The sequence below is a fragment of the Gracilinanus agilis genome, chromosome 6 (assembly GCF_016433145.1).
Source record: "Gracilinanus agilis isolate LMUSP501 chromosome 6, AgileGrace, whole genome shotgun sequence".
In the NCBI taxonomy this organism is placed as follows: Eukaryota; Metazoa; Chordata; class Mammalia; order Didelphimorphia; family Didelphidae; genus Gracilinanus; species Gracilinanus agilis.
This window is the reverse complement of record NC_058135.1, coordinates 149,010,341-149,038,294: the sequence shown is the minus strand read 5'-3', so window position 1 is coordinate 149,038,294 and position 27,954 is coordinate 149,010,341. Positions and strand designations below refer to the sequence as shown.

The 27,954-nt window shown below is 34.8% G+C and overlaps 1 protein-coding gene across 1 annotated transcript in view; it reads right to left on the bottom strand.

Moving 5' to 3' along the window:
• Positions 1–11,199: 11,199 nt before the first annotated feature.
• The window catches only part of CENPC (centromere protein C), a 50,705-nt gene continuing 33,950 nt past the window's right edge, over positions 11,200–27,954 (bottom strand). The window contains exons 13-18 of the mRNA XM_044680593.1: positions 25,381–25,476; positions 24,991–25,098; positions 22,893–22,988; positions 17,320–17,474; positions 12,754–12,844; positions 11,200–11,413 (exon numbers count right to left, since the gene is read on the bottom strand). Of these exons, the coding sequence (XP_044536528.1) occupies positions 11,328–11,413; positions 12,754–12,844; positions 17,320–17,474; positions 22,893–22,988; positions 24,991–25,098; positions 25,381–25,476 (632 nt within the window). The 3' untranslated portion in view covers positions 11,200–11,327. The remainder of the gene's footprint in view (positions 11,414–12,753; positions 12,845–17,319; positions 17,475–22,892; positions 22,989–24,990; positions 25,099–25,380; positions 25,477–27,954) is intronic.

The window sequence follows — 27,954 nt, the reverse complement described above, 5'->3', positions numbered from 1 at the left end:
TATGAATATGTGTGCATTTGTGTTACATATTTATAGTCTAGATATATAATCTATACTTTCTATTTATTAATCCACAGAGATTTTAAATTATATAAATGACAGATGGATAGACACACAATCAACACTTCTATTTAAGAATCCACCCTGAAGTTGGAACACACACAGACACACTTGAGCCCAGAAACAGCATTATGCATTCATTAGAAAAAAGTTATCCATATCAAGGTGACTTTGGATAGCCAACATTTCTAAAACCTGTAATTCTATCATCCACACTTTAATGGTCCTAAAGTGATGTTATTCTTTCAATTCAGAATTGCAGCATAAAAGGCAGATACCACCCCACCTAAAGCCCAACCCTGGATGGACTAATCATGAAAAATGAAACACAAATTTCTGAATCTAATCAATGTGGGAATTTGCTTTATTTCTTTATGTATATTTGGTTATAAGAGTTTTGTTTTGTTTTATTTTTCTCAGGTAGAAGTGAGTTAAAATAAGTGTCAATGGAAAAGAAAATTTAACTTTAAAAAGGTTTATGTTTGTTTCTATTTGTCAAATTTCATAATTAATATTATTATTTTTTAAAAGGAAAAAACTTTAAGGAAAAATACAGAATTCTGAATGAAGAAATGATCAGTAATGTCAAAAGTCTGATTTCTGTGTTCACATTTAGCACAGTGTCTGGCACAATATAGTGCTTAATTAATGACTGCTACTTGATTGAAAAAATAAAACAAAAAACAAGAAAACATCTACTTCTTGGCAGAGAGTAGCACAAAATAATATATATTTGCATGTTACAAAAATTATCTTTTTGCAAGAATATATAAACATAAATATAATAATAATATAAATATATTATTTGGGGGGAAAGGTGAGTTAGTTTTGGTTTTTTAAGAGCATAATTTAAATAATTTTTTCATTTAAATATTTTTAAAGTGTATGAGAAAAAAACAAGAGGGAAAATTTTTCTTTCTACCTCCTTAAACTTAATTATATATTTCTTTTTTTAAACTATGATTCTTTCCTATTTTTATACATTGAAATGTTTTATGGATTATTAAATTCATGATAAAAAGGACATTAAAAACTGTACTCTCCTACAGCTCCTCCTAGCCAATATTCTATTTATTTCCTTCCATTTACACATTTCTTAAATGTGTAGTTATATCTACTTTATTTTTAATGACCAGTCATTTCTGGACCTATCTATCTGGCTTCTAATTCCACTATTCCACTGAAATAGTACTGTTAAATATCACTAATGGCCATCTCCTCAATGAATTCAATGTCATTCTTAGCCTCCAGCACCCCTTTCCCAGTCTCTGGCTCCATCTTCTGTTCTTTTTCCTCATTTTGCCCTCTCCCTCAAACTTTCCTCTACAATGTTGCAGTCTTGCTAAAGATCCTCATCAAAAACTCTTAAGTCCCTGAAAGCTTAGTTAAGAATCTCCCCATTTCTTTTAGCTTTGGGCAGACATTCTGCAGAGAAATTTTGGATTTCTTCTTGAGGGTTAGAATTTTGAAGTCCCTTGCAAAATCAGTTGCTGGAGATATCTAGAACTATGCTGAATGACATCAAATCCACACACCTGTATATAAAATAACAAAGATAATTAATTCAGCATTTAAAGTAATTACCTTAATATGCTCTCTCTATATTGTTACGAGGAGTATAGATGACAGCTTGAAGAAATCTTGGACTTCATGGACATTCCATAATGGAATGAAGCCAGGGTTTGAAAGGATAGAGAATGTTTTGACCAAGCTGAAGGGAGGAGGGTTTGGCTATGTGGTCCAGCTTTGCCAAATATCCAAGGAGCTGACAGAGTGGGATATCACTGAGAAGAAGATACTTCAATCAACTATCATGGCCTAGGTAGAGAAAGATCTTGGTTATCTGCTGGTGGACAGCAGATTTATCTACCTTACTCCCTAGAGCATTTGTGGATTAACTGGCTGTGTATAGGACTTGTTCCTGGTTCCTGTGACATCTGTGATCATTGGAGCATTGTGGACCAGTGTAATGAGAAGCCCACCTCTTCAGCCCTCTCTTATTCTAGTTAGAGGTTTACCTTAGTTTAGACCTTAGTTTAATTAAATCATTTGGGTTTTTCCATAGTGTAGTAAACCCTTCTCTTCCACTTCCCTTATTTAATATCAATAAACCCAGTTTGTTTGTACTTCCTTTCTCCTCTAAGCCATTAAGAACTCACATCTTGAAGTTACCCTTATCACTGGCTTTCCCTGGTTGATAGATTGTTAGTTAGCTGACCAACTGTCATTCCCAAACATGACATCCTATTTGGTTTCTCTGGGTTTACCTGTCCTTCCCTTGTGATGTGTTGGAGTGTCCCTAGTTTGTCTGGAATGTAGTTATTCTCCCATTCCCAGTATTTTTTTCAATATATGATATTATTATATTATATATATGTACATATATATATGTGCAGAGAGGCATACCTTATTTATTGTGCTTAGCTTTATTGTGTGTCATAAAGATTGCATTTTTTTGGCAAAAATTTGGGAAATGAGGGGATGTTCATCAATTGGGGAATGGCTGCTGAACAAATTGTGGTATTTGCTAGTGATGGAATACTATTGTGCTCAAAGGAATAATGAACTGGAGGAATTCCATGTGAACAGGAATGACCTCCAGGAATTGATGCAGAGTGAAAGGAGCAGATCCAGGAGAACATTGTACATAGAGACTGATACACTGTGGTACAATCAAATGTCATAGACTTCTGTACTAGCAGCAATGCAATGATCTAGGGACTTATGAGAAAGACATCCACCTCCAGAGGAAGAACTGTGGGAGTAGAAACACAGAAGAAAAACAACTGCTTAAACACATGAGTTGATGGGGATATGATTGGGGATGTAGACTCTAAAATGATCACCCTAGTGCAAATATCAATAATATGGAAATAGGTCTTGATTAGTGATATATGTAAAACCCAGTGGAATTGCGCATTGGCTATGTGTAGGGGGGAAAGGGAGGGGAGTTGGAGGGGAGGAAAGAACATGAATCATGGAACCATGGAAAAATATTCTAAATTAATTAAATAAAAATTTTCAATTCAAAAATAAATAAATGAATAATAAAATAAAAATAAAATTTAAAAAGATTGCATTTTTTTGTGGCCACCTTGCCTCAAGCAAAGTTATTGGCACCATTTTTTCCAATGGCACATGCTCACATTGTGTCTCTATGTCACATTTTGGTAAGTCTCACAATATTTCAAACTTTTCCATTATTGCCTGTTATGGTGATCAGTGATCAGAGATTTTGATGTTGGTATTGTAATTGTTTGGGGGTACCATAAATCATGCCCATATAAGATAGTAAATTAATTCATATAGTGTTGTGATTGTTCCACAGACAGGCTCTTCCTGAACTCTCCCTCTCCCCTCTGGCTTCACTATTCTCTGAGACACAATAATATTGAAACTAGGTCAATGAACTAACCCCACAATGACCTCTAAGTATTCCAGTGGAAGGAAGAGTCAATTTAGCAAATTTCATTGTTGAATTGTTTTAAGAAATTGCCACCCCAAACCTCTGACAACCATTGCCTGGATGAGTCAGAGGATCTGACAGAGGAGCTAGAGCATTTAGGTGAAATGTTCAAGGACTACGAGACGTATCCTCTGCTTCACTGTTCATCACCAACAGGGTGAGGGAGGAGGCCTGGTTGTTTTTTTAAGCAGGATAAGAGGCTTTCTGATTTATGTCTTCATGTACAAGGCTCTGTGACCAGAATTCTTTATCCATGAGATGTGGTGAAACCCTGACCTGTCTCCCAACACTCTGAACACTTAAGTGAAATAATTCTTTCTATAGTTCCACTTTTTGTCTCTAGGCATTTTGTAGCTTACAGCTATCACTCAAAATACTGGATACCTTTTTCCCTTTTCCCATTAGAATTTGGTTAATAAAAAGGATTTTTATCTCTTCCTCACAGCATCTTATTTCTCTAGGTCCCCAGCCCTCAGTGAATGTGATTTATTTAGAGTAGGGTTTGGATTGTTTTGTTTTTCTCTTGCTAGATAAAGCCCTCTAGCTTTAATTTAACTCTTCCTTATTTCTTGGCCAGCTTGATTTGATTTTTGATGTTTTATGATTATATTCATTACTCTTATTTCATAGATTTAGAACTAGATGAGACATTAGGAAATTGTCTTTTCCAATCCTCTCCTTTAAAAAAGAAAGAGCCTTTTCAAAGCAATTACCAACATGGCAAACAGCAATAAACATGAGCATTTCCATGTACAAGGAATAGAAAAAAAAGGTTATTTATGAAACCATGAATATCTATTAGATAATATAGGAATTAAATTTTAATGGTTTGACTAAAATATACAAAAATTATAAATAATATGGTGGTTGCCAATTTAAAATATTATAGGTCAAAGTCAAAATGATTTCTAATAGCTTTTATTTACAAAAGAGGTAGAAAGAGTGAAAGCAGAGAAATAAAAAAAAAGGAATAGAGAAGATATCTAGCTTATCACACTAAATATTGCTCCTGTGCTCAACTCAGCCAGGCACAACTTGTTAACCCTCTCAACCAAAGTTAAACTCTCTCTAGAAGTCAGGAAAGGAAAAGCCAGCTATTCACTCACCCAAGTTCCCTCCAAGAGGCAGGTCAACAACTCAAGCTGAAGATGACTCCTGAAGCCAACTCTCTTCTTGAAGCTGACTTCCTTCTTGAAGCCAACTTCCCAGCCCCAGAAATTCAGGGCCTTTTACAGTGGCTTCTTGTCCCTTCCCCTCTTCACAGGAGTCAATCAGAGCTTCCAAATTGCCCGGTACTGTCAGGGGAAGTGGGGGAGGGCAGTGTCTTGTGGGATCCACTTCTCACCTCTGAAGGTGTAAACCTTTTTTTATCATGGGATTCACACCGGTTCTGACTGATTGGAATAAAAGAGTGGAGCTCTCTTTATTTAGTGTTAGCTAGGTACTATGTAGGGGTACTAAGAGTTGACTGTTAACTCAATGGAGGTAAGACCTTCCACCAGCAAAAAGATTACTCACTGAAGACTCAAATGATAGTTAATATTTTTTACCAATAAAATATTTCTAAGACATATACAGGATTTTTTTTAGATATAATACTATTCTACAATAAGGTACAACATAGTGTAAGTATAATTTTTATGTGGATTGGGAAATCAAAAAATTTGTGATTTTCTTTATACAGTATTTGTTTGCTTTATTACAGTGGTCTGACACCAATCAAACTCATAATAAACTGAGGTATATCTGTATGTAAAATTGATGCTTTCCATTATGTTTATCATGTATATTGTTGGGGTTATATATGTGTGTGTATACATATTCACAACTCTTTCCCACTCTTAGAACCCTTTCCCTCCTCTCCAACTACTAACCTTCCTGGCTTAAGTCCCAGTTAAGTTCCAATTAAAATCACATTTTCCACAGAATGCCTCTCCCAACCATTCTTTTTTTTTTTTTTTTTAAACCCTTATCTTCTGTTTTCAAATCAAATTGATTCCAAAGCAGAACACTAAGGGCTGGGCAATGGGGGTCAAGTTTTCCCAGGGTCCCACAGCTAGGCAGTGTCTGAGGCCATATTTGAACTTCCTGTCTTTGGGCCTAGTTCTCATTTTACTGAGCCACCTAGGCATCCCTCCAACCACTCTTGAATTCCAGCGCCTTTCCCATTCATCCTATGATTTATTGTGTTTGTATGTTGTTCTCCCATTAAGCTCCTTGAGAGCAAGGACTATCTTTTGCCTCTTTTTGTATGCTGGTAATTAGCACAATGTCTGGCACATAATCAATGCCTAATAAATGTTGATTGATTGAAAAGACCAGAGAAGTGTAGAAATTTTGAGGTTTAAACATTGGAGTAAGGAGAAACATAAAAAGTTAAACACAAATGAACAACATTAAGGGACTAAACAAGGATAAAATATATTCTAACATGGGGAGGTTAAATGTGTGGCCCTGCTGAACTATATCATAATTAGGGGTCATGGAAGGAATCTCATTAGACAGAAGGCCTGAGAGTAGTGTGAATATGGCTTGATGATTCTAAGTGATTGGAGAGAGGAATACAAGGGGAAATGGGAGGTAAGGGAAAAGAAGTCTAAGGAAAATTATATAACCAAAATGTGTAAACAGACATCTATACCAGGAGGAGGAAAGAAAAGGAAGAACAGCTGACATTTGAACCTCACCTACATATAAAATTGTCAAAAGTGAGAAAATACATATGTACACAGAGTCGTTTATAAAAATACATCTAACTCAACAAGGGAAAAGGCGAAAAGGGGGAAAAGGGAAGAAATTAATTACTCCTAAGGAAAACAAACTGTAAGGATGTGAAAATATTAATAACTCTTTTTAAGTAATGGAACTGAGAGGGTACCCATAAATTAGAGAATATGAAAAAGTATATTCAGAGAAACCTGTTGAGACTTATAGAAATGGAAGCAGATTGAAATGAACAGCACCATAACAATTTATTCAATATGACAAATTTGAAAAAATTGGGAAATCTGATGTATAATTGCCAACCAGGATTCCAGAGGAGCAATAAAGCATGTTATCTATCTCTTCATAGATGAAGGACTCAGGAGTATAGAATGACGTTTTTTGGATGTATCCAGTGCAGAAATTCACTTTGCTTGATTATACACATTTATAACAGGGAATTAGTTTTTCCTCCTGAAAGTGAGGGGAGATCAAAAGAAGAAGATTTTAAGTCTACAAATAGGAACATAGAACTTATTTAGCCACTTACCTTTTACCTGGCTTTCTTCCTGTGGTGAATATGCTTGGGGCTATACAGCTTCCCAGTGTCCCACAAATTTCCCTCCCCATACCCCATAACAACTTCCAGAACTCCTTGAGTACCCAGCGAAATGAAATAGCATTGAAGAAATACCTACTACACATGTGTGTAAAAAATTAGCAATCCATCTATAGAAAGTATGTTTTCTTATCTGAATCATTTAATAAAGTAGACCCCTTAAAATAATTTTATAGTTCCTTTAGATATGACTCACAGGACTTACTATCCCTTTCTCCTTTGACCATCAATTATGTCTTATTTCTCTTTCTGTCAAATGTCAGGATGGTCTCATAAATTAATGATCTGGTACTTTATTTTTAAAACCTGTTAGAGAAATTAAACCAAGGATGACACTAAAAAAGAAAAAACTGATTCATTTGAAAGTGAATCTTTTTCTCCAATATCTATTAAATTTATTTTTTCTAGGACTTCATTCACCTCTCTTCTCTTTATTTTTTGGTTTGATTTATCTAGATCTGAAAGAGGATTATTTAGATCTCCCCCTAGTATGGTTTTACTATCTATTTCCTTCTTGAGTTCTGCCACTTTCTCCTTTAGGAATTTGGATGCTATGCCATTTGGTGCATACATATTGAGCACTGTTATTTCCCCATTGTCTATACTGCCTTTTATCAGGATGTAATAACCTTCCCTGTCTTTTTTAGTCTTATCTATTTTTACTTTGGCTTTGTCAGAAATCATGATCACCACTCCTGCCTTCTTTTTCTCATTTGAAGCCCAAAATATTTTTTTCCAACCCTTTACCTTAAATCTGTGTATGTTCACCCACCTCATATGTGTTTCTTGTAGACAACATATGGTAGGATTTTGGTTTCTGATCCACTCTGCTATTTGCTTCTTTTATGGGCGAGTTCATTCCATTCACATTCAGAGTTATAACTATCAGTTGTATATTCCCCAACATTTTGGTGTCTTCTCCTAGTTCTACCCCTTCTTCTTACACTATTTCCTTTTAAACCAGTAACCCTTGTCCCCTCCCTTGATTTACTACCCTTTCTACCCCCCCTCCCTTATTATTCCCCTCTTTTTATTTTTAAGGCCTAATGAATTCCTTCTCTCTTCTTCTCCCCTTCCTTTTTTGACCTCCCCACTCCCCTGCTCCCCTTGGTTTATCCCTTCTGACTTTCTCAGTAGGGTTAGATAGAGTTTTATATCCCAATGGATATAGCTACTCTTCCCTCTCAGGGTTAATTCCACTGAGAGTAAGGTTTAAATATTACCTCTTATTGCTCTCTTCCTCTCCTTCTTATAATAGTATTCATCCCCTCCCCTTCCCATGCCCTCTTTGTGTGTAATAGAATATCCTATTTTTCTTATTCATTCAAGTTTCTCTTGGTACCATCTACTATTCGCCCCTCTCTTTCCCACCCACCCCCATATCATCTTAGATCATTTAGTACTCCAACCTCTCCCTGTGAATAATTCTTTTAATTACTATAACAGTGGATACTATAATAGTAAATAGAGTTCACTACAGAGAATTACACGTAATATTTCTCCATATATGAATATGAATTAGCTCTTACTGAAGCCCTTAAAGAGGCAAATTTAAAAATTAGAATTTTCTTTCTTTCCCCTCTGTTTCTTATTTACCTTTTCATGTTTCTCTTGGTTTTTGTGGTTGGATATCAAACTTTCCATTTAGTCTTGGTCTTTTTTGTGCAAATACTTGGAAATCTTGTTGAATGCCCAAACTTTCCCCTGGAAGTATATAGTCAGTTTTGATGGGTAGGTGATCCTTGGTTGTAGACCCAGTTCTCTTGCCTTTCTGAATCATATTCCAAGCCTTGCAGTCTTTTAGTGTGGAGGCTGCCAGATCCTGTGTGATCCTGATTGGTGTTCCTCGATATCTGAATTATCTCTTTCTGGCTTCTTGTAAAATTTTTTCTTTTACTTGGAAACTCTTGAATTTGGCTAGTATATTCCTGGGGGTTGTCTTTTCAGGGTTTAGTGTAGAGGGTGATCTATGGATCCTTTCAATGTCTATATTGCCCTCTTGTTGTAGAACTTCAGGGTAGTTTTGCTGAATAATTTCTTTTAGTATGGCTCTTCTGGGGTTCTTGTGCCTGGCTTGCCATTATTAGCCCAGCACCCTCTCAGCTTTATCCTCACGCCCAGGGTCTGTCTATACTCTTTAGGTTCCAATAGTTTAAATTTGGCAGCTTCTGAAAAAACTGTTAACTCAAAATGATTCACCTTCACAAGTATTTAGTCTATTCACAAACTTTAATATCTAATTCTCTATGCACACTAGCTTCAATGAGATACTTTTAGGAGGCTAATTTTCCTGAGAAGTAACAGAATGAGATTTTCTGAGGGTGTTTCTATGTATAAATCTTCAGACTCGTGCTCATCAACTCAGACTCACAACCATTAACACAAAGCAAGAGACCTTCCCAAGCAGATGTTATCTACCTGACACATGAACTTTCCTTTTTTTCCAGCATGTTTCCTTACTTTCTATCTTAAATACTTATGAAGTTCATGTTGCTCCTTGAGGAGCTCATTATTCAAAGAAGTAGGTATGATTAGACAGGTGCTTGGCATTACTAGGTTTCTTGATTAGGTAAAAAGAGGGAAAATATATTTAGAGCTCCTTAGCCATTCTTGCCTCAAGTTCTTTTACAGAAAACATCCAAACACAAACATATCTAGTTTAGTCCTATAAGAAGCCTTGCCAATGCAATGAAATCTAAAAGTCCTTATAACTGAAGTTTTAGCCCAGTGCCTGACACATAGTAGGTACTTAACATTTGTTTCCTCTCTCCTTTTCCCTGTCCACTTACTAATCTTAGTATCTTTGGCTTCCTTCAAAACTCAAGTACTAACTCCCTGAAGAAGACTTTCCAGGACCCCCAGCTACTGTTATTCCCTCTAAATTATCCTTTAGGCTCTGCATTAAATAAGAACTGACATAAATGTACATATTTATATATGCATATATTCTCTTCCATTCGATGTAAGCCTTTTGAGGACAAGAACTATTTTTCTTTCTAACTTCAGCACTTGGCACATTCCTGGCCTACAAGAACTTAAATGCTTAAGGATTGTTACTCATATGACACTCCATCTCTGTCTTTGCACTAGCTACCCCTCACCTCCTTACCCCATCCCTGGTATACTCTTCTCCCCAATTATTCCTAGCTTTTCCTTAAGCACCCTAATTACAAGCACCCACACCAAGCTAAAGCATTTTGTATTTAGTCTGTGTCTACTAGTAGGTAAACATCTTGTCTCTCCTCCAGACACAAAGAGTAAGCTCTTTGAAGGGACAACTACATCTTTGCTTTTGATTCCCTAGAACCTGACACATACTTGGCAACTAATTAATGCTCATGAATTGCTAGGTTTATTCCATACTATACCCCTTGTATCTGTATACTTGAACAATATTAGACTATTAATTTCTAAATGCGTACTCCTTGAGGGCAGGGACAACCTCTCTTTTTCATCTCCAGAGCTTTGCACATTTCTTGTTATATAATAAGCATTTGGTGAAAGCCTGTTGTTCATTGATTGGTTTAAAATTAAAAACATTTTTGTGAAAAAATTTTTTCACTAAATTCATATATGTATTCTATCTTCCCTAAGTGAATATAAGTTCTATTAAGAGAGGGGCTTATTTCATCTTCATTTTTTTAATCACTATAACCTAGCACAATGCTTTGCACATGACAGTATTTATTCAATTTAAATGGAATCAAATGGTGTTAACAAATTCTAAAACATCAAAGTAAAATGAAGTAGTCCCTAATTTTGATCCTAGAAAGAAAACTAAAGCAAAAGAAAATAAGCCTTTATCATAATTTAGACTTGCTAAAACTAGCTAAAAATTCTGCTGTTAGCTTGGGAATACTTTTCAGATTAAAAACATGGCCCTTACATTTCAGTCATTGGAAAAAACTTATCTTCTTAAAAATAATTTATACATAACTTGCAAACAGTATTTTAAGACAATATTTGTTATTAATGATGAAACAACACTCCATAACTTAAGAAACTATTGATACCTAGCATAATCCTGTAAAATAAGATGAAGTACAGACAACCCAGGCCAATATGTGCCTTAACTACTATGTATTGGGGAAGTTCATACAAAAATTAGATGGGCAGTCGTTGCCTTGTTTTTTCCCTCAGTGTTCTTTCTAAAATAATACACATTTCAATTCCCTATTTTAGATTATTTAACCATTAACAAATTAAATAGTGAAAATGATTTAAGTCAGCTATTTTCCTTCTGACAAAAACAAATGTACTAGATTTTACTGAATAACAATTTTGTAGTCTATGTTACTAAGATCATGCCATGCAAATAAGTAAGAGAAAAAAAAAGACAAGGCCCGTAAGAGAGGTTTGAAAATATTTATATATTATGTACATAAAATAGAATGTTTATAATTCCAAACACACACAAAAAGTGACTCTGAGGAAAAATGGCCCACCTATACAACAATGCTATGTATATTTGAATGTTTTTTATTTTTCTGGTCTTTCAGTTTTTATCTGAGTGAAAAGTAGAATGCTTCTCTCATCAAGAAGATTTTTTATGTTGTAAAAGTTACCTAGAAGAAAAATAAGGAAAAAAGTATAAAAATTCCTTCATATTAAATTGAATCAAGACTCATCTCACTTTAACAATTTTTTTGCCAATAAATAGCTTTAATCTACTTGATGCCAATAAATAAAATCTCAATTCCTATCTTCTTTTAAAAAAAAATAGATCACAGGATCATAGATTTAGAGATGATGGGGAAGTTAGGAGCTCAGGTCAAAGTCTCAGAAATAACTTTTTCAGGAATAACTTGACAAAGAGAAATGACTTGACCAGAAATTATACAGCCAGTAAGTATATGAAGCAAAATTTGAACCTATCTTCCTGACTCCAAGTCCCATGTCTATCCATTGAATCACATTGTCTCTTAAAAGCAAAAAGATATGGCACCCAATATTCCTCAAGTTTCATATGCAAGTAACCAATAAATAAGGCCTGACCCTACTTAGATTCTAAGGCCAAATGAGATGGAGTGCCTTCAGGTTGGTATGGCCATAGAAAAGGAAAAGCCCTCTGAAATGAAAAGATTTAACCAATAGTGTTAAAAAGTGAAGGTAATATTGAACTGCCAAATACTTTTTACATGTTTACATATGTATATGTATATAAAACTATATATATATATATATATATAATATATATATTTAAAAGTTAAAAAAAGGTAAAAGTGAAGGATGAAAAATAATTTAGGGGGCAGCTGGGTGGCTCAGTGGATTGAGAGCCAGGCCTAGAGATCCTAGGTTCAAATCTGGCCTCAGACACTTCCTAGCTGGGTGACCCTGGGCAAGTCACTTGACTCTCATTGCCTAGCCTTTATGACTCTTCTGCCTTGGAGCCAATACACAGATTCTAAAACTGAAGGAAAGGGTTTTTAAAAAAAAACAATTTAGCATGACCATATCAGTTCTTCATAAATTACTAATAATTCTTCTATTTGAGGATTCCATATTCTAACTTTTTCCATCCTCAGAGTTCATTAATGAGCATCGTTTTACCCATGTATCTTATTTTTTAAACCCTTCTCTTCCTTCTTAGAATCAATACCATGTATTGGTTCCAAAGCAGAAGAGTAGTTATGGGCTAGGCAATGGGGGTTAGATGATTTGCACAGGGTCACACAGCTAGAAAGTGTCTGAGGCCAGATTTGAACCCAGGGAACACCCATCTCTGGACATGGCTCTCAATCCACTGAGCCACCTAGATGTCCTCTATCCACATTATCTATCCACATAGACTAGTTCCTATTTATTATGACTTTTTAACTGCCCTATGTTCTTGTATAAACTCATCAATATTAAATGAAGGTAAATGTTACAATTGCTTTGAGATCAATTATCTTTAAAGACTTACCTGAAGGAACATAGAAAATGTCCCCACTATTTAAGTTGTAAGATGTTTCATGTAAAGTACATAAAAGATTACCACTGACAACAAAGAATACCTGTAAAATAAAAAATCAGATCTTTTAATTAAGATATTTTTAAATGCTGTTCTTCACTATACCCAGTAACAACAATATTATATGATGATCAACTGTAAATGGCTTAGTTCTTCTCAGCAATATAACGATCCAAGATAATTCCAAAGGACAAAAAAAGCTATCCATCTCTAGAGAAAGGCCTGCTAGGAATTTGAATGCAGATCAAAGCATACTATTTTTCACTTTATTTTCTTTATGTTTTTATTTTTTAAACTAGGAGTCTTCTTCCACAACATAACCAATGAAGAAATGTGTTTTCCATGACTGCACAAGTATAACCCTAGATCAAATCGCTTACTGTATCAGGGAAAGGAAAGAGGAAGGAAGAAGGAAGTGAATTTGGAACTCAAAATTTTAGAAAACAAATTAAAAAAAATTTTACATGTAATTGGGAAAAAAACAAAATATTACAATTTGTATAGTAAACATTTTTCTTCTTAAATTTGATTTATCAGGACATCATTTTATCATGTTAATTTTATGTTCTTCTGTTCAGTCAAAATAGGTGCTCTAATAACACAGAATTATTACATTTAAAAAAGCTCTAAGACTCTGGCATGGTACCACCATCAAAAGAATCAAAACATTACTCACAACAGATTCTATATAAAGAGACAGAGCACTACAGAAGATGTAGAAACACTTGGCATTTGGATAACTCCTTTAAAAAAATTAAAAAGAAAAAAAAAAACCTCTTTCTTACTTCCCAGGAAAACAAAAGCTACATAAAAAAGACATCTTTGAAATAGACGTGTTTAAAATCCTAAGCTAAGGGAACCAAAAAATTTTATAAGCTAGCACAATTATATAAATTATTCTGAAAGGATCAGGAAGTTAGCTAAAATTGTCTTTATTTTTTATCTTGCATCTGAAAAGAAATTTGCTTCTATTGATTGACTGTTAAATGGAATTCACTTAAGCAAAAATAATCATTTCTATATTTAAGCTTATATCCATTTTTCATGGTAGAATCATGGAAGTTCAAATATCATTTCTGGTTGGCCTACATCATTATTAAACTGAAGTGCTATTAACATTCTTAAAAGTACAAAGTTTTAAGTAATTCACATAGAAACTTCAAAATTCCTTTGAATATAAAAACAAAATAGCTACATAATCTCAGTTATAATGAAAAGTTGATACCAACTGCCACCACAGATCTGCCTAGCCAGGGTGTCTATGAAACTAACAAATAACTGAGTAATACTGGGACAAAAGGATTTATAAATACAGGTTTAATTGAATAAACTTTAGTTTGAAGGAAGGGAAAAGGGGTTTCTATTCTTACAACCCATGGGCAAGTCTTTGGCTCAGGGTAGGAACTTATCTACATTAAACTTTAGGCTATATCAAGGCACAGCTGGATTATCGGGGATGGAAGTGGGATCCTCACTGCTGAGTCCTGTCCAATTCCAGCGATGATACAGCTCTCCCAGGTCCTCAGCCAGTAATCCTTGAGATTTTTTCTTTTTTAGAAAAAAAATTTTTCCATGGTTACATGATTCATGTTCTTACTCTCTGCCCCCCTGCACATAGCCAATACGCATTTCCACTGGTTTCTTCATGTGTCATCGATCAAGACATATTTCCATATTATTGATAGTTGTACTGGGGTGGTCGTTTAGAGTTTACTTCCCAAATCAAGTCTGCATCAACCCATGTGTTCAAGCAGTTGTTTTTCTTCTGTGTTTCCACTCCTGCAGTTTTTTCTCTGACTGTGGGTAGCGTTCTTTTCCATAAATCCCTCAGAATTGTCCTGGGTCATTGCATTGCTGCTAGTACCGATGTCTATTACATTCGATTTTACCACAGTGTATCAGTCTCTGTACACAATGTTCTTCTCGCTCTGCTCCTTTCACTCTGCATCAATTCCTGGAGGTCTTTCCAATTCACATGGATTTCCTCCAGTTTATTATTCCTTTGAGCACAATAGTATTCCATCACCAACAGATACCACAATTTGTTCGGCCATTCCCCAATTGAAAGGTATACCCTCGTTTTCCAGTTTTTTGCCACCACAAAGAGCACGGCTACAAATATTTTTGTACATGTCTTTTTCCCCATCGTCTCTTTTGGGCTACAAACCGAGCAATATGGTATGGTTGGATCAAAGGGCAGGCAATCTTTTAGCGCTCTTTGGGCATAGTTCCAAATTGCCATCCAGAAGAGTTGGATCAATTCACAACTCCACCAGAAGTTCATTAATGGATCAAGGGACTTTTGAAAATGTGCTTTATCTTATATGTTAAAAAAAGCATTTGAAAAAAGTCCTTCATGGCCTTCTTTTGAGTAATGTGGACTGGAATAGAATTCAGTTGATTTAGAATTGCTTGACCCAGAGAATGATCATTTATAGCTCAATGTCATTTTGTAATGAAATCTTTAGTGGAGGGCCCCAGAAACCTAGATTTATTCTTATGTGTGTTTAACATTATTTGCCTACCATCTAAGGCCAAGGAGAACAGGCAACAGGAAGGGTTCTGAGCAGCTTGGGCTGGAACTCCATTGCTGAAGGGCAGGAAGTTCAACATCAAATTCCTGCCAGCCAGCCATTAACCAAGAGGAAGCTGCTTCCTCAGCAGGGAAGGGGCCGGTTACCTGATATCTTAAAGGAGCCTGGTGACAAACAGTGAGGTTTCTCTGGGCACTCAGTTACCTGGGTTGGATCCTTGTTACATTTATAAACAAGTTTCAAGCCCAACCCCGGGTGCAACTCACTCCATCCTTAAAACCAGCACCATCCTCCTGCTAGCCTTATTACCAGCATCAGGCCCCTGACCCACCTATTAATTATACTCTGGAGCAGACTAGAAAATTCCTTATTTCCCTCTCTTACTATCACTATTTTGCTGTAATAAAACTACTAAAGCTACTAACATACTCATAGTTTAATTTTAAATTATTGTAAATGGTGACCACAACTTTTTTTAAATTCTTATATTTGTCAAACCCGTTTTAATTATTACAAAAGTACAACACTTCATAGTTGCTCAAGAGCATAAAGTTGAACTACAACTTACTCAAATGTCATTGACTTCCTCTGCCTAGGTCCTTTATCTCACCATTTCCCTACTGATTCTTAAATTCAAGATTTTCAGAATATAACTTAGCACTCCCTTACTGAAAGAAATCTAAACTCCTCTTAATAGCTCAAATTCTTAGTCATTTGTCTAAACCAGTGATGGCAAACCTTTCAGAGAGTCCTGGGCCCTGCCCCCACCCCACCCTACAGACCAGACTACCATGCCCCCTCCTTACACCACACAGGGAAGGGAAGAAGCACTTCTACTGGACTGCTGGGCAGAGGGGGCTGGTGAAGTGAGCAATGTCCTCAGCGAGAGTAGAGAGGGAAAGGGGAATGGCCTGGGTGCTCTGCTGCCTGTGAGTTGCCCACCTTACCCCCTGTGGACTCTCATTGGCTGCTGGGAAGAGGAGTGGGGGATGTGAAGAAATATCGTCAAGCACAGTGGAGAGGAGAGGGAACAGTACTGCCCAAGATCCTCTGCCTTTTTAGTAATGAACTTGGCAGGAGGCAGGAGCAGCTGAGTGCCCACAGAAAGCACTCTGCATGCCTCTTTGGCATCAATGCCACAGGGTCACCATCACTGTTCTAAACAGTTGACTGGAATGAGATACGTTTTCTGAAGTATATTTATTGTCCTTCAAGCTTCAATTCTAAGTGCTTCTGAATGATCTGACGTCTGTAGGCCTCACACTAAACTTTCTACAATTTGATTTTCCTATCCATTTTTTCATAAGGCAATATTGTTCATAGTCTTCCACTCTCCTCCCTTTGAAAACCAGTTTATGTTCTAAACTGTTGTTGCCTTTCATTGTAATGTTGTACCATTTAGAAAGATTAAGTATTTTCTGATTAAGGCAGTCTCTGAGTTTCTTAGGCCTTTTGGAATTGCTATATCCTGTTTAACTTCTGTAAGAAATGGTGATAATCTATGTTGATGTCTTTTTCTTTATCCTCCATTTTTCAGTATCCATTGCTTTTTGAATGTCAGGTTACAGTTTTTGTAAGAGAATGATATAGTTTTACATATTTAAACTACCTTTTAAATTGGTGATGATTTTTATCCTTGTTCTAACAAGTCATCGTTAAAACTAGCAATTGGTAGCTAATTAAGAAATGACTAACGTATTAGTCATAAGTGATTTCCTAACCCATTTTCATTTTTTATGATTCTGTTCAATTCCTTACAGGAAAAAAACATGCCTCATGTTTGTTTCCAGTCCTACAGTATAGTACTAAGCATGTCAAAAATATTTGTTGGTGTGGTGGATTGTAAACAAAAAATCTCAATACATTTTAGTTGGTCTTCCATTTTAGTCAGGTTTATGAACAGCTAGCTATTTTTAGTATTTTATTAAGCTTATTAAAATTATATTGTCTAACAAAAATATTAAGGGAGAAAATGTATGCTCACCACTGTATCTGAACAGACATATTGTTTTCCCTTTTCTTTAAAGGGCTCCAAGATCAATGTGCCAGTGGCAAACATAGAAGTATTCAAAATCTTAAACATTTTCAGTGTGTCATCCTGAACACAAAATTCATGTGTACCTTTGATCTTCACAAGCTCTAAGGAGAAAGAAAGATATAACATATAAATTATACAAAAGTATACAAAAGAAGGTAGGATGAGGTAGTGGAGATAACATTCTATCTAGAATCAAAGGATCTGGCTTCCAGGCTCAGGTCTGCTACTAATTTCTTATGCAATCTTATAGAAGACACTTTGCCACTCTAAAGCTGTTTCCTCTTTTATAAATTGAGGAGAACAGACTGAATGGACTTTAAAGAACCTCCCAGATTTAAATACTATAGCCATTAACTACCCATGTAATCTAGTAAAAAGTCAACTTAAAGTATTTGTTTACATCAGTCATCATATATTTTTCCTACTTTTCCCCCTGAATGTCACTGAAAGTACAATCTCAGAATGCTGAAATATCTTTTGGGGTTTAAGACAATGACCTGAAAATGTTCAAGCAGCATGAAAGGGAATTCTTTATTCCCTGTGTCTATTTTGAGTTAACACTTTAGTTAACACTAATTTAAGTACTCCTACTTAGATTATGAAGATAGGATTCACTCTCCTTTGTGTATTTTTAATTGAATCAACAAAAGATTTGATCACCCTACTTAGTGCTAGGTGAGAAGCTAGCAAGGTACTTAGAGAAGTCACTTACTTAGAGAGCTCCATCCTTTTAACTTAGTCCCAAACTTATGAATCTTATGATCAGTTTACACCCTCAGAAACTCAATCAGTCAGAAATCTGTGAAACCTTAGGATGAGTATTCACCCCTCCAGAAGGTGAGAACTGGTTCCCACAAGCACTGCTCCCTGGGCAATGCTAAACAATTAGGAAACTGTAATTGGCCTCCATGAAGTGGGGCAGGGACAAAAAGTGACCACGAAAGTCAGGAATCCTTTAGCTTGAGTCAGTCTTGTGGAGATAGTCTCCTGACTGGAAAGAGTCTTCAAGGGAGCTTCACTGGAGACTGGGGCATGGATCGTGGGCTTGGAACTCAGCTTCAACTTGGACTCTGACTCTGGGACTACTTCTTGGGGTGAGTGAAAGGCTGACTCCTTTCCTAGTTTCTGGAGAGACTAGCTTCCATCTTGGAGGAGAGGCTATGTGGTTACTCACTACCGGCCTTCTTGGTTGAGAGCTAATTAATCTCTGCCTGGATGAAAATAAGATAGAAAACCTCTCTAACCCCCTCACATTTCTCTTCTTTATTGTTTCTTCTCTATTTGTAAATACATTTCTGACTTGAGATATAATATTGGCGATCACATAATTTCATAAAATTATTGTCCAGTCATTAATTTTCACCTTTACAGTAGGTATAGAGTATAGAAATCCTTTGATTTTATCTAAAATTCCTAGCATTCAATGATTTTTTCTTTATCTATAGACACTTCCAGATATATAACTTGATCAAGATGAATAAAATTATTAAGTTATTAAAGCCAGGCATTGATAAGTTCATGATTTTATTAATATGCAAATTCTTTTCAGCAGAGTATCAAACCACATCTATGCTTTCTGAATTCTCAGTTATAGCTTCTCTAAGTTCTCCACAGAGGATTTATTCAACATGCTGGAGTCTTTACTCTAGATTTTAGTAACTGTCTGTGGATAGAAGCAAAGCATTTATGTTGTCTGTTTTTCATTTATTCTAAGTAATTGTTTTACCTCTTTTCCAATCATGTATTTGAGTTACTTTTTGCATGCACATTGGCATTATGCCATTCTCCATTCTCATGCATCTCTCTATTGCCTTTTAAGTCACCTATAATTTTTATTCTTTAGAGGTTGAGCAAGTAATCTTAAAAGACCTTAACTTATTCATGGGAGATATCTATTAGAAGAGAGCTTTAATTTTTTTTACCAAAGCAAATGTTTTTCCATAAATCACCAATTAAAAGAATGAGGACTTATATTCTATGTACCTTTCATTTAATTTGTGATTGAGAAAATGTTCTGCTGTAAAGAAATGTCAAATAAAGTTTGCCTATTCTCTTTCCTTCTTTCAATCACTTCAATCTCCTATGTTTGATCTTGAGCCTGGCTCTAGCCTTTAACTTTGGTTATAAGCCTTGCTATTTTAATCCTGTATAGTGCCTTATCTTCCTTCTCTCTTCCTCTTAATGACCTTAATTCACAGTAAAACACCAGGATTCAGCAACTTCTACATTAAAAGGTCAGAAGTCTTGGAATATGATATTCCATAAGGCAAAGGAACTAGTTTTACAACCCAGAAACACCTCTCCATCAAAACTGAGTATATTCTTTCAGGAGGAAAAATGGTCATTTAATAAAGTAGAACATTTCCAAGCATTTTTGATAAAACGCTCAAACCTAAACAGAACTTGATGTCCAAATATAAGATTTAAGAGAAGCATAAAAAGATAAACAAAAAAGGGAAATTTTAAGAGATTCAATAAGATTGAATTATTTATATTCCTACATGGAAAGATGATATTCATAACTCAATTTTTTTTTGTCAGAAGAAATATAACACAGAGAGCTATGGAAGTTGATGTGATATGCAAAAAAAAACAAAAAAAACCCAAGGGGTGAAAAAGAGGATGTACTAAGAAAAAGGGAAAAGACAGATAAAATGGAGTAAATTAAATTGTCTAAAGAGGCACCAAAAAGACTATGACAGTGGAAGAGAGGATGAGGAAGCTGAAAGGCAATGCTTAAACCTGACTCTCATTGGAATTGGCTCAAAGAGGGAATAACAGCAAAATTCACTGAGGTATAGAATCCTACCTTTCAAGAGGAGAATAAAAAAGTGTCAGCTGGGGAGGGCAGTAATATAAGTGAGGGGGAATATGGGTAAGGATGATTAAAAGCAGAACACTTTTGAGAAGGTACAGAGTGAAAGGAGAAAAAAAGTGCAGGATAAAAAAGGGGAAAAATAAGATGGAGGGGAAAACATAGATGGCAATCATAACTGTGAATGTAAATGGAATGAACTCACCCATAAAACAAGTAGATAGCACAGTAGTTTAAAAACTAGAATCCCATGATATGTTGTTTACAAAAAACATATTTGAAGCAGGGAGAGACACACAGAGTAAAGGGGCTGCAGCAGAATCAATTGGGCTTCAAAATAAGATAAAAAAATCAGGAGTAGCAATCATGATTTCAGACAAAGCTAGAGCAAAACCAGATCTAATTAAAAGAAATGAGAAAGGAAATTACATTTTGATAAAAGGTATTATAGATAATGAAATATTAGTACTTAACATATAAGCACCAAATGTTATAGGCTCCATATTTTTAAAGGAGATATTAAATGAGCTTAAGGAGGAAATAGAGAATAAAACTATACTAGTGAGGGACCTCAACCTTATCCTATCAGAACTAGGTAAATCTAATAAAAAATAAACAAGAAAAAAGTAAGAAAGCAAATGAAATTTAGGAAAAGTCAGATTTAATAAATCTCCAGAGAAAAATGAATGAGAATGAAAAGAAACATACCTTTTCAGCAACACATGGTACATACCAAAAATTAATCATGTACTAGGGCGTAAAAACTTCATGACCAAATACAAAAAAGCAAAAGTAATAAATTCATCTTTTTTAGATCATAATACAATAAAAATTATAATCAGTAAGGATATGTGGAAAGACAAATTAAAGGCTATAAAACAATGCATATTCTTTGATCCAGTAATAACACTACTGGGTCTGTGTCCTCAAGAGATCAAAAAAGAGGGAAAAGGACCTACTTGTACAAAAATATTTATAGTTTCTCTTTTGGGGGCATCAAAGAATTGGAAATTGAAGGGTTATCCAGAAGTTGGGGAAATGGCTGAACAAATTATGATATTTTGGCAGTGGAATACTATTGTGCTGTAAGAAATGAGGAACAAGATGATTTTAGAAAGACCTGGAAAAGACCTACATGAACTGATGCAGACTTAAATAAGCAGAACCAGGAGAACATTGTACACAGGTACTGCAATAATACGGAATAATCAATTGTGAAAGAATTAGCTACTTTTAGCAATACAATGATCCAGCATACAATGAAGGATTTATGACAAAGAATGCTACCCACTTCCAGAGAAAGAACTGTTGGAATCAGAATTCAGATCGAAGCATATGATTTTTCACTTTAGTTTGTGTTTTTATTTGGGGGTTTTAGTCATATATACTTTTTCTATTACAAAAATGAACAGTATAGAAATGTTTTGCATGATAATATATGTATAAATCAGACTGAATTGCTTGGCAGTTCTGGAAAGAGGGAGGGAGACAATTTGGATTATATAACTTTGAAAAATTCATGTATAAATTTATTACATATAATTGATAAAACGTCTTTACAAAAAAAGTAAAAGCTACAGAAGCAAAAACTCCCTCCACCCAAAAAAAGACTACACTCGAATTTTACCTTCTGCAAAAGGCTTTTTATACTTACTTGCCTTATGGCTAATGCCTTTGCTCGGTGATAATGAGATTAAATCTACCTAGCCCATTCTTAAATCTAATCACCAAAAGTGTAAACAACTCCACTTAACTCTCAAGTGGGAAGGTCTGTGACCCACAAGTGCAAGAATGGGTGACAAATCAGAATTGACTGACTGCCCCCTAGGCAGTCCTAATAAAACTGTCTGTTGTGGTTGGACACCTAAACTAAGAGGAAGGCACATGAAGTGACTAAAGGAATGGCCTGGATAAACTGAAAGAACTTCCAGGGTCCCCTGGGCTCTTGGCTGCTCACTTCTTCTGGTGGTGGGCAACTAAGGACCTGGAGGAGCTCTGACAAATTGCTGAGACCTTGGACTAAGTGAGTCTGCTTCTTTTGGAATTACAAATGGTGAGTGTAAAGACTAAATCCTCCTGGATTTCTCTGAAGGAACTGCCTTTTCAAAAGAGATTCTCTGAAGCTTCTGCTTCATTCATCTCTGGCCCTCCAGTCCTCTGGACCTCTGGCCTTGGGCTCAAGGCTGAGCCTCCTCTGACTAAGGATTAATTAGATCTGCCTGGGTTGAACAAGGAGGCCAGGAGCAAATTACTTAGTGTGTTAGATTACTTATCCTATATCTTATCCTCTCTCTGATTTTCTTATTTTATCTCATCATTTGTAAATAAAATTCCATAAAAGTCATTTTTACTTGAGGTTATTCTTTAATTGGGGATTGACAATTATTCAAGTCTCTGGCCACTGAACCTTTTAATATTCACCCAACCAAAACCCCTTTTTACCCCTTACACCTCTAAGACTATCTTCTATCTACATTGTATATATTTTACATGTAAATAGTTAACAGGCTGTCTCATTAGCATATGACCTCCTTGAGAGCAAGAGCAGTATTTTTGCCTTTCTTTATAATAAAGTACGTACTTAAGAAATGTTTAATGTTCAATGTTTACTAGTTCAATGACTAGTAAATGACTGAATGATAAAAAATTGTCATAACAGTAAAGTGAATCAGAAGCTAGTTTTAATGTCTATTCAACATCTTACCCCTGAAAACCATTTGTTCTCTTCCTGGGTCAAATACACATGTTGGTTTAGAAGGATCTCCAAGAGATATATTCAAAGATGCAATTGTTTTCTTTTCTGAAAAATACCACAAAACATATATAACAGATACATAGAAGTGGCAAATTAATGATAGCCATACATAATTAATGTGAAATTGTAAAGAAATCTTATCATGGAAAATGGCAGTAACTATAAGAAGAGCCCAAACCAAGAGTAATCTCAAATTCTAAGAGTTTATTTTGAAGAAAAATTATTTAAATCCTTTTATCAAAGGTAGTACATTAGAAAGAGTACTGAACTAATTGGAATCAGGAGACTTGTATTTTAGTCCTTATTTTCTAACTTGGCTAACAAATAACCTTGGGCAATTTACTTAACTTCTCCTTAATTTTCTTAGATGAAAAATTAGAGCATTTGTTATAATGATCCCTAAAATCATTTTCAGATCTAAAATTCCAGGTTTTTTTATAATACAAAAAAACCCAGTATTTTTGCTAAGAATCAGACAAAAACAGTGATTTAAATTAAGAGTAATACCATTTGAACTTGCCAAACTATTTTAAAATATTTTTATATTACAAATAAGTTATTTTAATTATTTATAAATAAGATAAAACCCATAAACATAAAAACAAAAAAAAATTAAAATGGAATGTAAACAATTCAGAGAGGCAATCTCAATTGTTATAATAAAGTCAATGAAAATTGGAAGATAAGAAAAATGAACATTAAACAGTCAAAATATATGTCATAAAACCCTGCACTAAAAGTAGAAAACTCCTCAAACTAATTACATGTGGAAAGAATTTTTGACAATTGTTTTCTGACATTTTAGGACTCAGATTTTCTCTCTCCGTCCCCTCTCTAACCCCTTTCCCCCAAGGCAATAAATAATCTTATATAGGTTATATCAGTGCTTTTATGCAATATGTATTCCCATATTATTCATGCTGTGCCAAAAGACACATATCACATATACAATAAAAAACTTCTCATGAAGGAAATAAAGAAGAAGATGGCATGCTTTGAACTGCAATCTGACTCCAACAGTTCCTTCTATGGCAGTGGATTGTATTTTTCACTATGGATCCCTTTGTGGGTATTTTGGGACCTTGCTCTGCTGATAATAGTTTAGTCCTTCACAGTTGATCTTTGTGGAATATTTCTGTCGTTATATATACTGTTCTCCTGGTTCTGTTCACTTCACTTTGCATCAGTTCATTTGAATCTTTCCAGGTTTTTCTAAACTCCTCCTATTCATCATTTCTTAGGGCATAAGAGTATTCCATTATGGTCACATACCACAATTTGTTCATCCATTTCCCAAGTAAAGGACAACTCCTTAGTTTTCATTCTTAGCTACTACAAAAGGAGCTGCTAAAAATATTTTAGTACAGGTAGGCCTTTTCCCTTATCTCCAATCTCTTTGGAATACAGACCCAGTAATGCTATTGCTGGATCAAATGGTATGCATAGTTTTATGGCCCTTTGAACATGGTTCCATATTACTCTCCAGAATGGTTGTATCAGTTCACAGTTTCACCAATAGTGTATTAGTGTCCCCATTTTCCCACACCCCCTCCAACATTTATCATTTTCCTATTTGAAATAATTAATAATCTCTATAAAGAGGTATGTTGTTAGTTAAGAGTGATTTGGAGAATTTTTTCATATGACTATAAATAGTTTTAATTTCTTTCTCTGAGAAATGCCTGTTTATATCTTTCAATTCTTCTCTTTTTAAGGATGAGGAAACGGAGGTCCAAAGAGTCCATAAGGAAAGAACTGATAGAGCTGAGACTCATATACAAATCTTCTGACTCAAAATTCAGTAATCTTTCTATCAACAATTATTTAAAGAAGGGGGAAGAATAAGGAGGGAGAGGAGGGAAAGGAATAAGCATTCATATTGTGTCTACTAAATGCCTTAGACATTGTGCTAAAAATATTCTGATGAGGTAAGAGTTCCAAATATATTTCATTACAAAATACTCAAATGAATTTGTCAAAGATCTAATATTAAATATCAAAATATAACAAAAAAAGGTGCAAAAAATTCAAGTAATCAAGGTCATACTTTGTTCATCTTCACAAGAATCTATATCGACTCTTTCCCTTTTTCTGTTAGACTTCTGTTTAGGGAAAACTCTGTCATTTGACATTGTTCCATTGACCGTAAATCCATCTGAAACAAAAAAGGAAGTTTCAATCTCAAGCCTCACTACATAATTTTTACAATTACTTACAGAATATGAATTAATTATTTTTACTGATTATCTAAAATCACTAAAAGTTTAGAAGGAAAATGGGAAAGGGGACACAAAGCATTTTGATGATTTACTCTTCTATTGTTAAAAATTTCTCATGACTTCTGAGATTCAATAGAATGTATAGAAATAAAAAACACAAAAGATATGATTCTTCTCAAAATGGAATAAAATACACTCTAATCAAAATTACACATTACCTAATAACATGTTTTCAAATCTCTCTCCTCTCCAGTATTCCAAAGGTTTTATTTTGATTCTTGTAGTTCGACGAACAGATGGTATTTTGTCAGAATCTGTTTATAGACATTGATCAAAAATAGAGGAAAATAAAGTTACATATTTTGGGCTAGAGGGAGTCATAAAATCAGTTATTCCACACAGGTCTTCAAATATCTCCTTGAAATTAATTTCTTCAATGTAAAGACAAGCAATTTTGAAAGATTTAAGAACTGTGAGCAACCACAATTCCTGTAATGATATTTTGCAAAGCAATATGGAAAGCAAGATGATGGACAGTTACCTGATGAGAACATGGAATGAATTGAGCCTGGCAGGGGCTGGCATGTGCCAAATCAGTTGATGCTCAGGTATATAAGGAAGGATTTGAACTAGGACAGGGTCTCAATCTGAGATATTTGAGGAAGTGAGAAATTGTGTGATCTGTGGATTCTCTCAATTTCTACTTTTCCCTCTTGCTTAAGAATTTCAGCACAATTGTCTCTGATAATTTCTTGTAGGATGCTATCTAAACTTTTTCTTTTATCATGATGTTCTGGTAAACCAATGATTCTAAGTTGTCTCTTCTAGCTCTGTTCTCCAGATCTTTGGTTGAATCAATGAGGTGTTTCATATTCTCCTCAAATTTTTCTTTTTTTAAAATTTTGTTTAATATATTCTTGCTGCCTCGTGAAATCATTTGCTTCTAGTTGTTGAGTTCTGTTTTTTAAAGAATGAATTTCATCCCTGGCTTTTTGGTCATCCTTCTCCTTCTGGTCTGATTTTCTTTGTAGATCATTTTTTGCCTTCTTTGCTTCATTTTCAAGCTGGCCAACTTGGAATTATGCCCAAAGAGAGATAAAAGAATGCCTGCCCTTTGATCCAGCCATACCATATTGCTCAGTTTGTAGCCCAAAGAGATCATAAACAGACTTGTACAAAAATATTTATAATCTCTCTCTTTGTGGTGGCAAAAAACTGGAAAATGAGGGTATGCCCTTCAATTGGGGAATGGCTGAACAAATTGTGGTATATGTTGGTGATGGAATACTCGCGTATATATATATATATATAAAAATATAAATATAGGCCTTTAATATACTCTTTTTCAAATGTGGCTAAGAGACCTGCCCCCTACCTTAGGGTGACCTAATTCCTATGAGAGAAATCTCAAAACTTACAAGTTATAAATCTTGGCTACATGTCCCGAGTAATGTTTCAAAGAGTATTGTAGCTTTAATTTTTGCAATCTGATAAATCCTTGGACAAGCCTGACTCAACTAAAAACTGCAAGCCTAAGGAATATTCTCATATGCTTAGAAAATGTCAGAAGCGCAGATATATATTATATATGCATGTATATACATGTATAGGTAAGTATATATGTATATATATACATTTGGGTATAAACATGTGTCAATGTAGCATACACATTCTTATGCAAACATATAAATCTACGTATATGTGTGCATGTATTGTATTATGATTAAGATTACCATAAAGCATTAGTAGAAATTTCTTGGATGACAAATCACTCAAATTAGCAATGGAAATTATGCTCCTAAAGTGTTATACAGGGAGTCAGAAAGATCTTGACTCAATTTCAGGTTCAAACTTTCTTGTGTGACCCTTGGCAAGTCTCTTAACCTCTCAGACAATTTCCAGCTCTAAACCTTAGTAGGAATACTTAGTAAAGTATCTCTAATAGATTTTGGCTAAAACAGGACAGAGGTTTTTCTTCCATAATTACAAAACAACATTTGACTCAGTACAGTATAAGGCAATCATCCATCAAAGACTTTTATACATATGTTAAGATCATCCTAGATATCTTGATAGATGCAATCAAAGAGACAGTTTTCTTCAATAATAATTATCTGATTATCTGTACCAAGGAAGGCATAAAACATTAAGGAGGTACCCAACGTCACAGAGTTAATAACTATCTGAGGTAGGATTTGAACTGGGGCTTGAGTCTGAGTCCAGTACCTAGCCACTACTCCACAAAAATCTGCCAAATGCTCATAACTACAGATGACATAATAAAGTCAAAACAAAGCCCCAACAACACTTACAAGGTTCTACTCGATAAAAGTTAAAATTATTCAAAGGAGATTTACCTAAAAATAAATTAATAACTGGACCTATAATCATATAATTTGTACAGCTGAACTATATGTATTCATTACAAAGGACATAATCTAATCCTGAGGTTTGTGGCAGGGAATGGGTGGTAAATCAATAATTAATGATATAGATATGAAAAAAAGTATTAATACAAAAAATTTTAAATGTCAAATCCAGTAAATAAGTATTTCTTAGGTGCCTACAACATTCAAGGCACTGAAATAAATGGTAAGGATACAAAAGGAAGGCAAAAAAATGGCCCCTGTTCTTAAGGAGCTCACAGGAAAATGCACATTCCTGACCCACCCCCAAAAAAATTTCTAAAAGGGGACAGAAGTAGAACAATATTGTTAATAGCTTGTTACATCTTATAAAGAAATAGATATCTATCATACATACTTTTCAAAAAACAAGTTAATATAAGTATA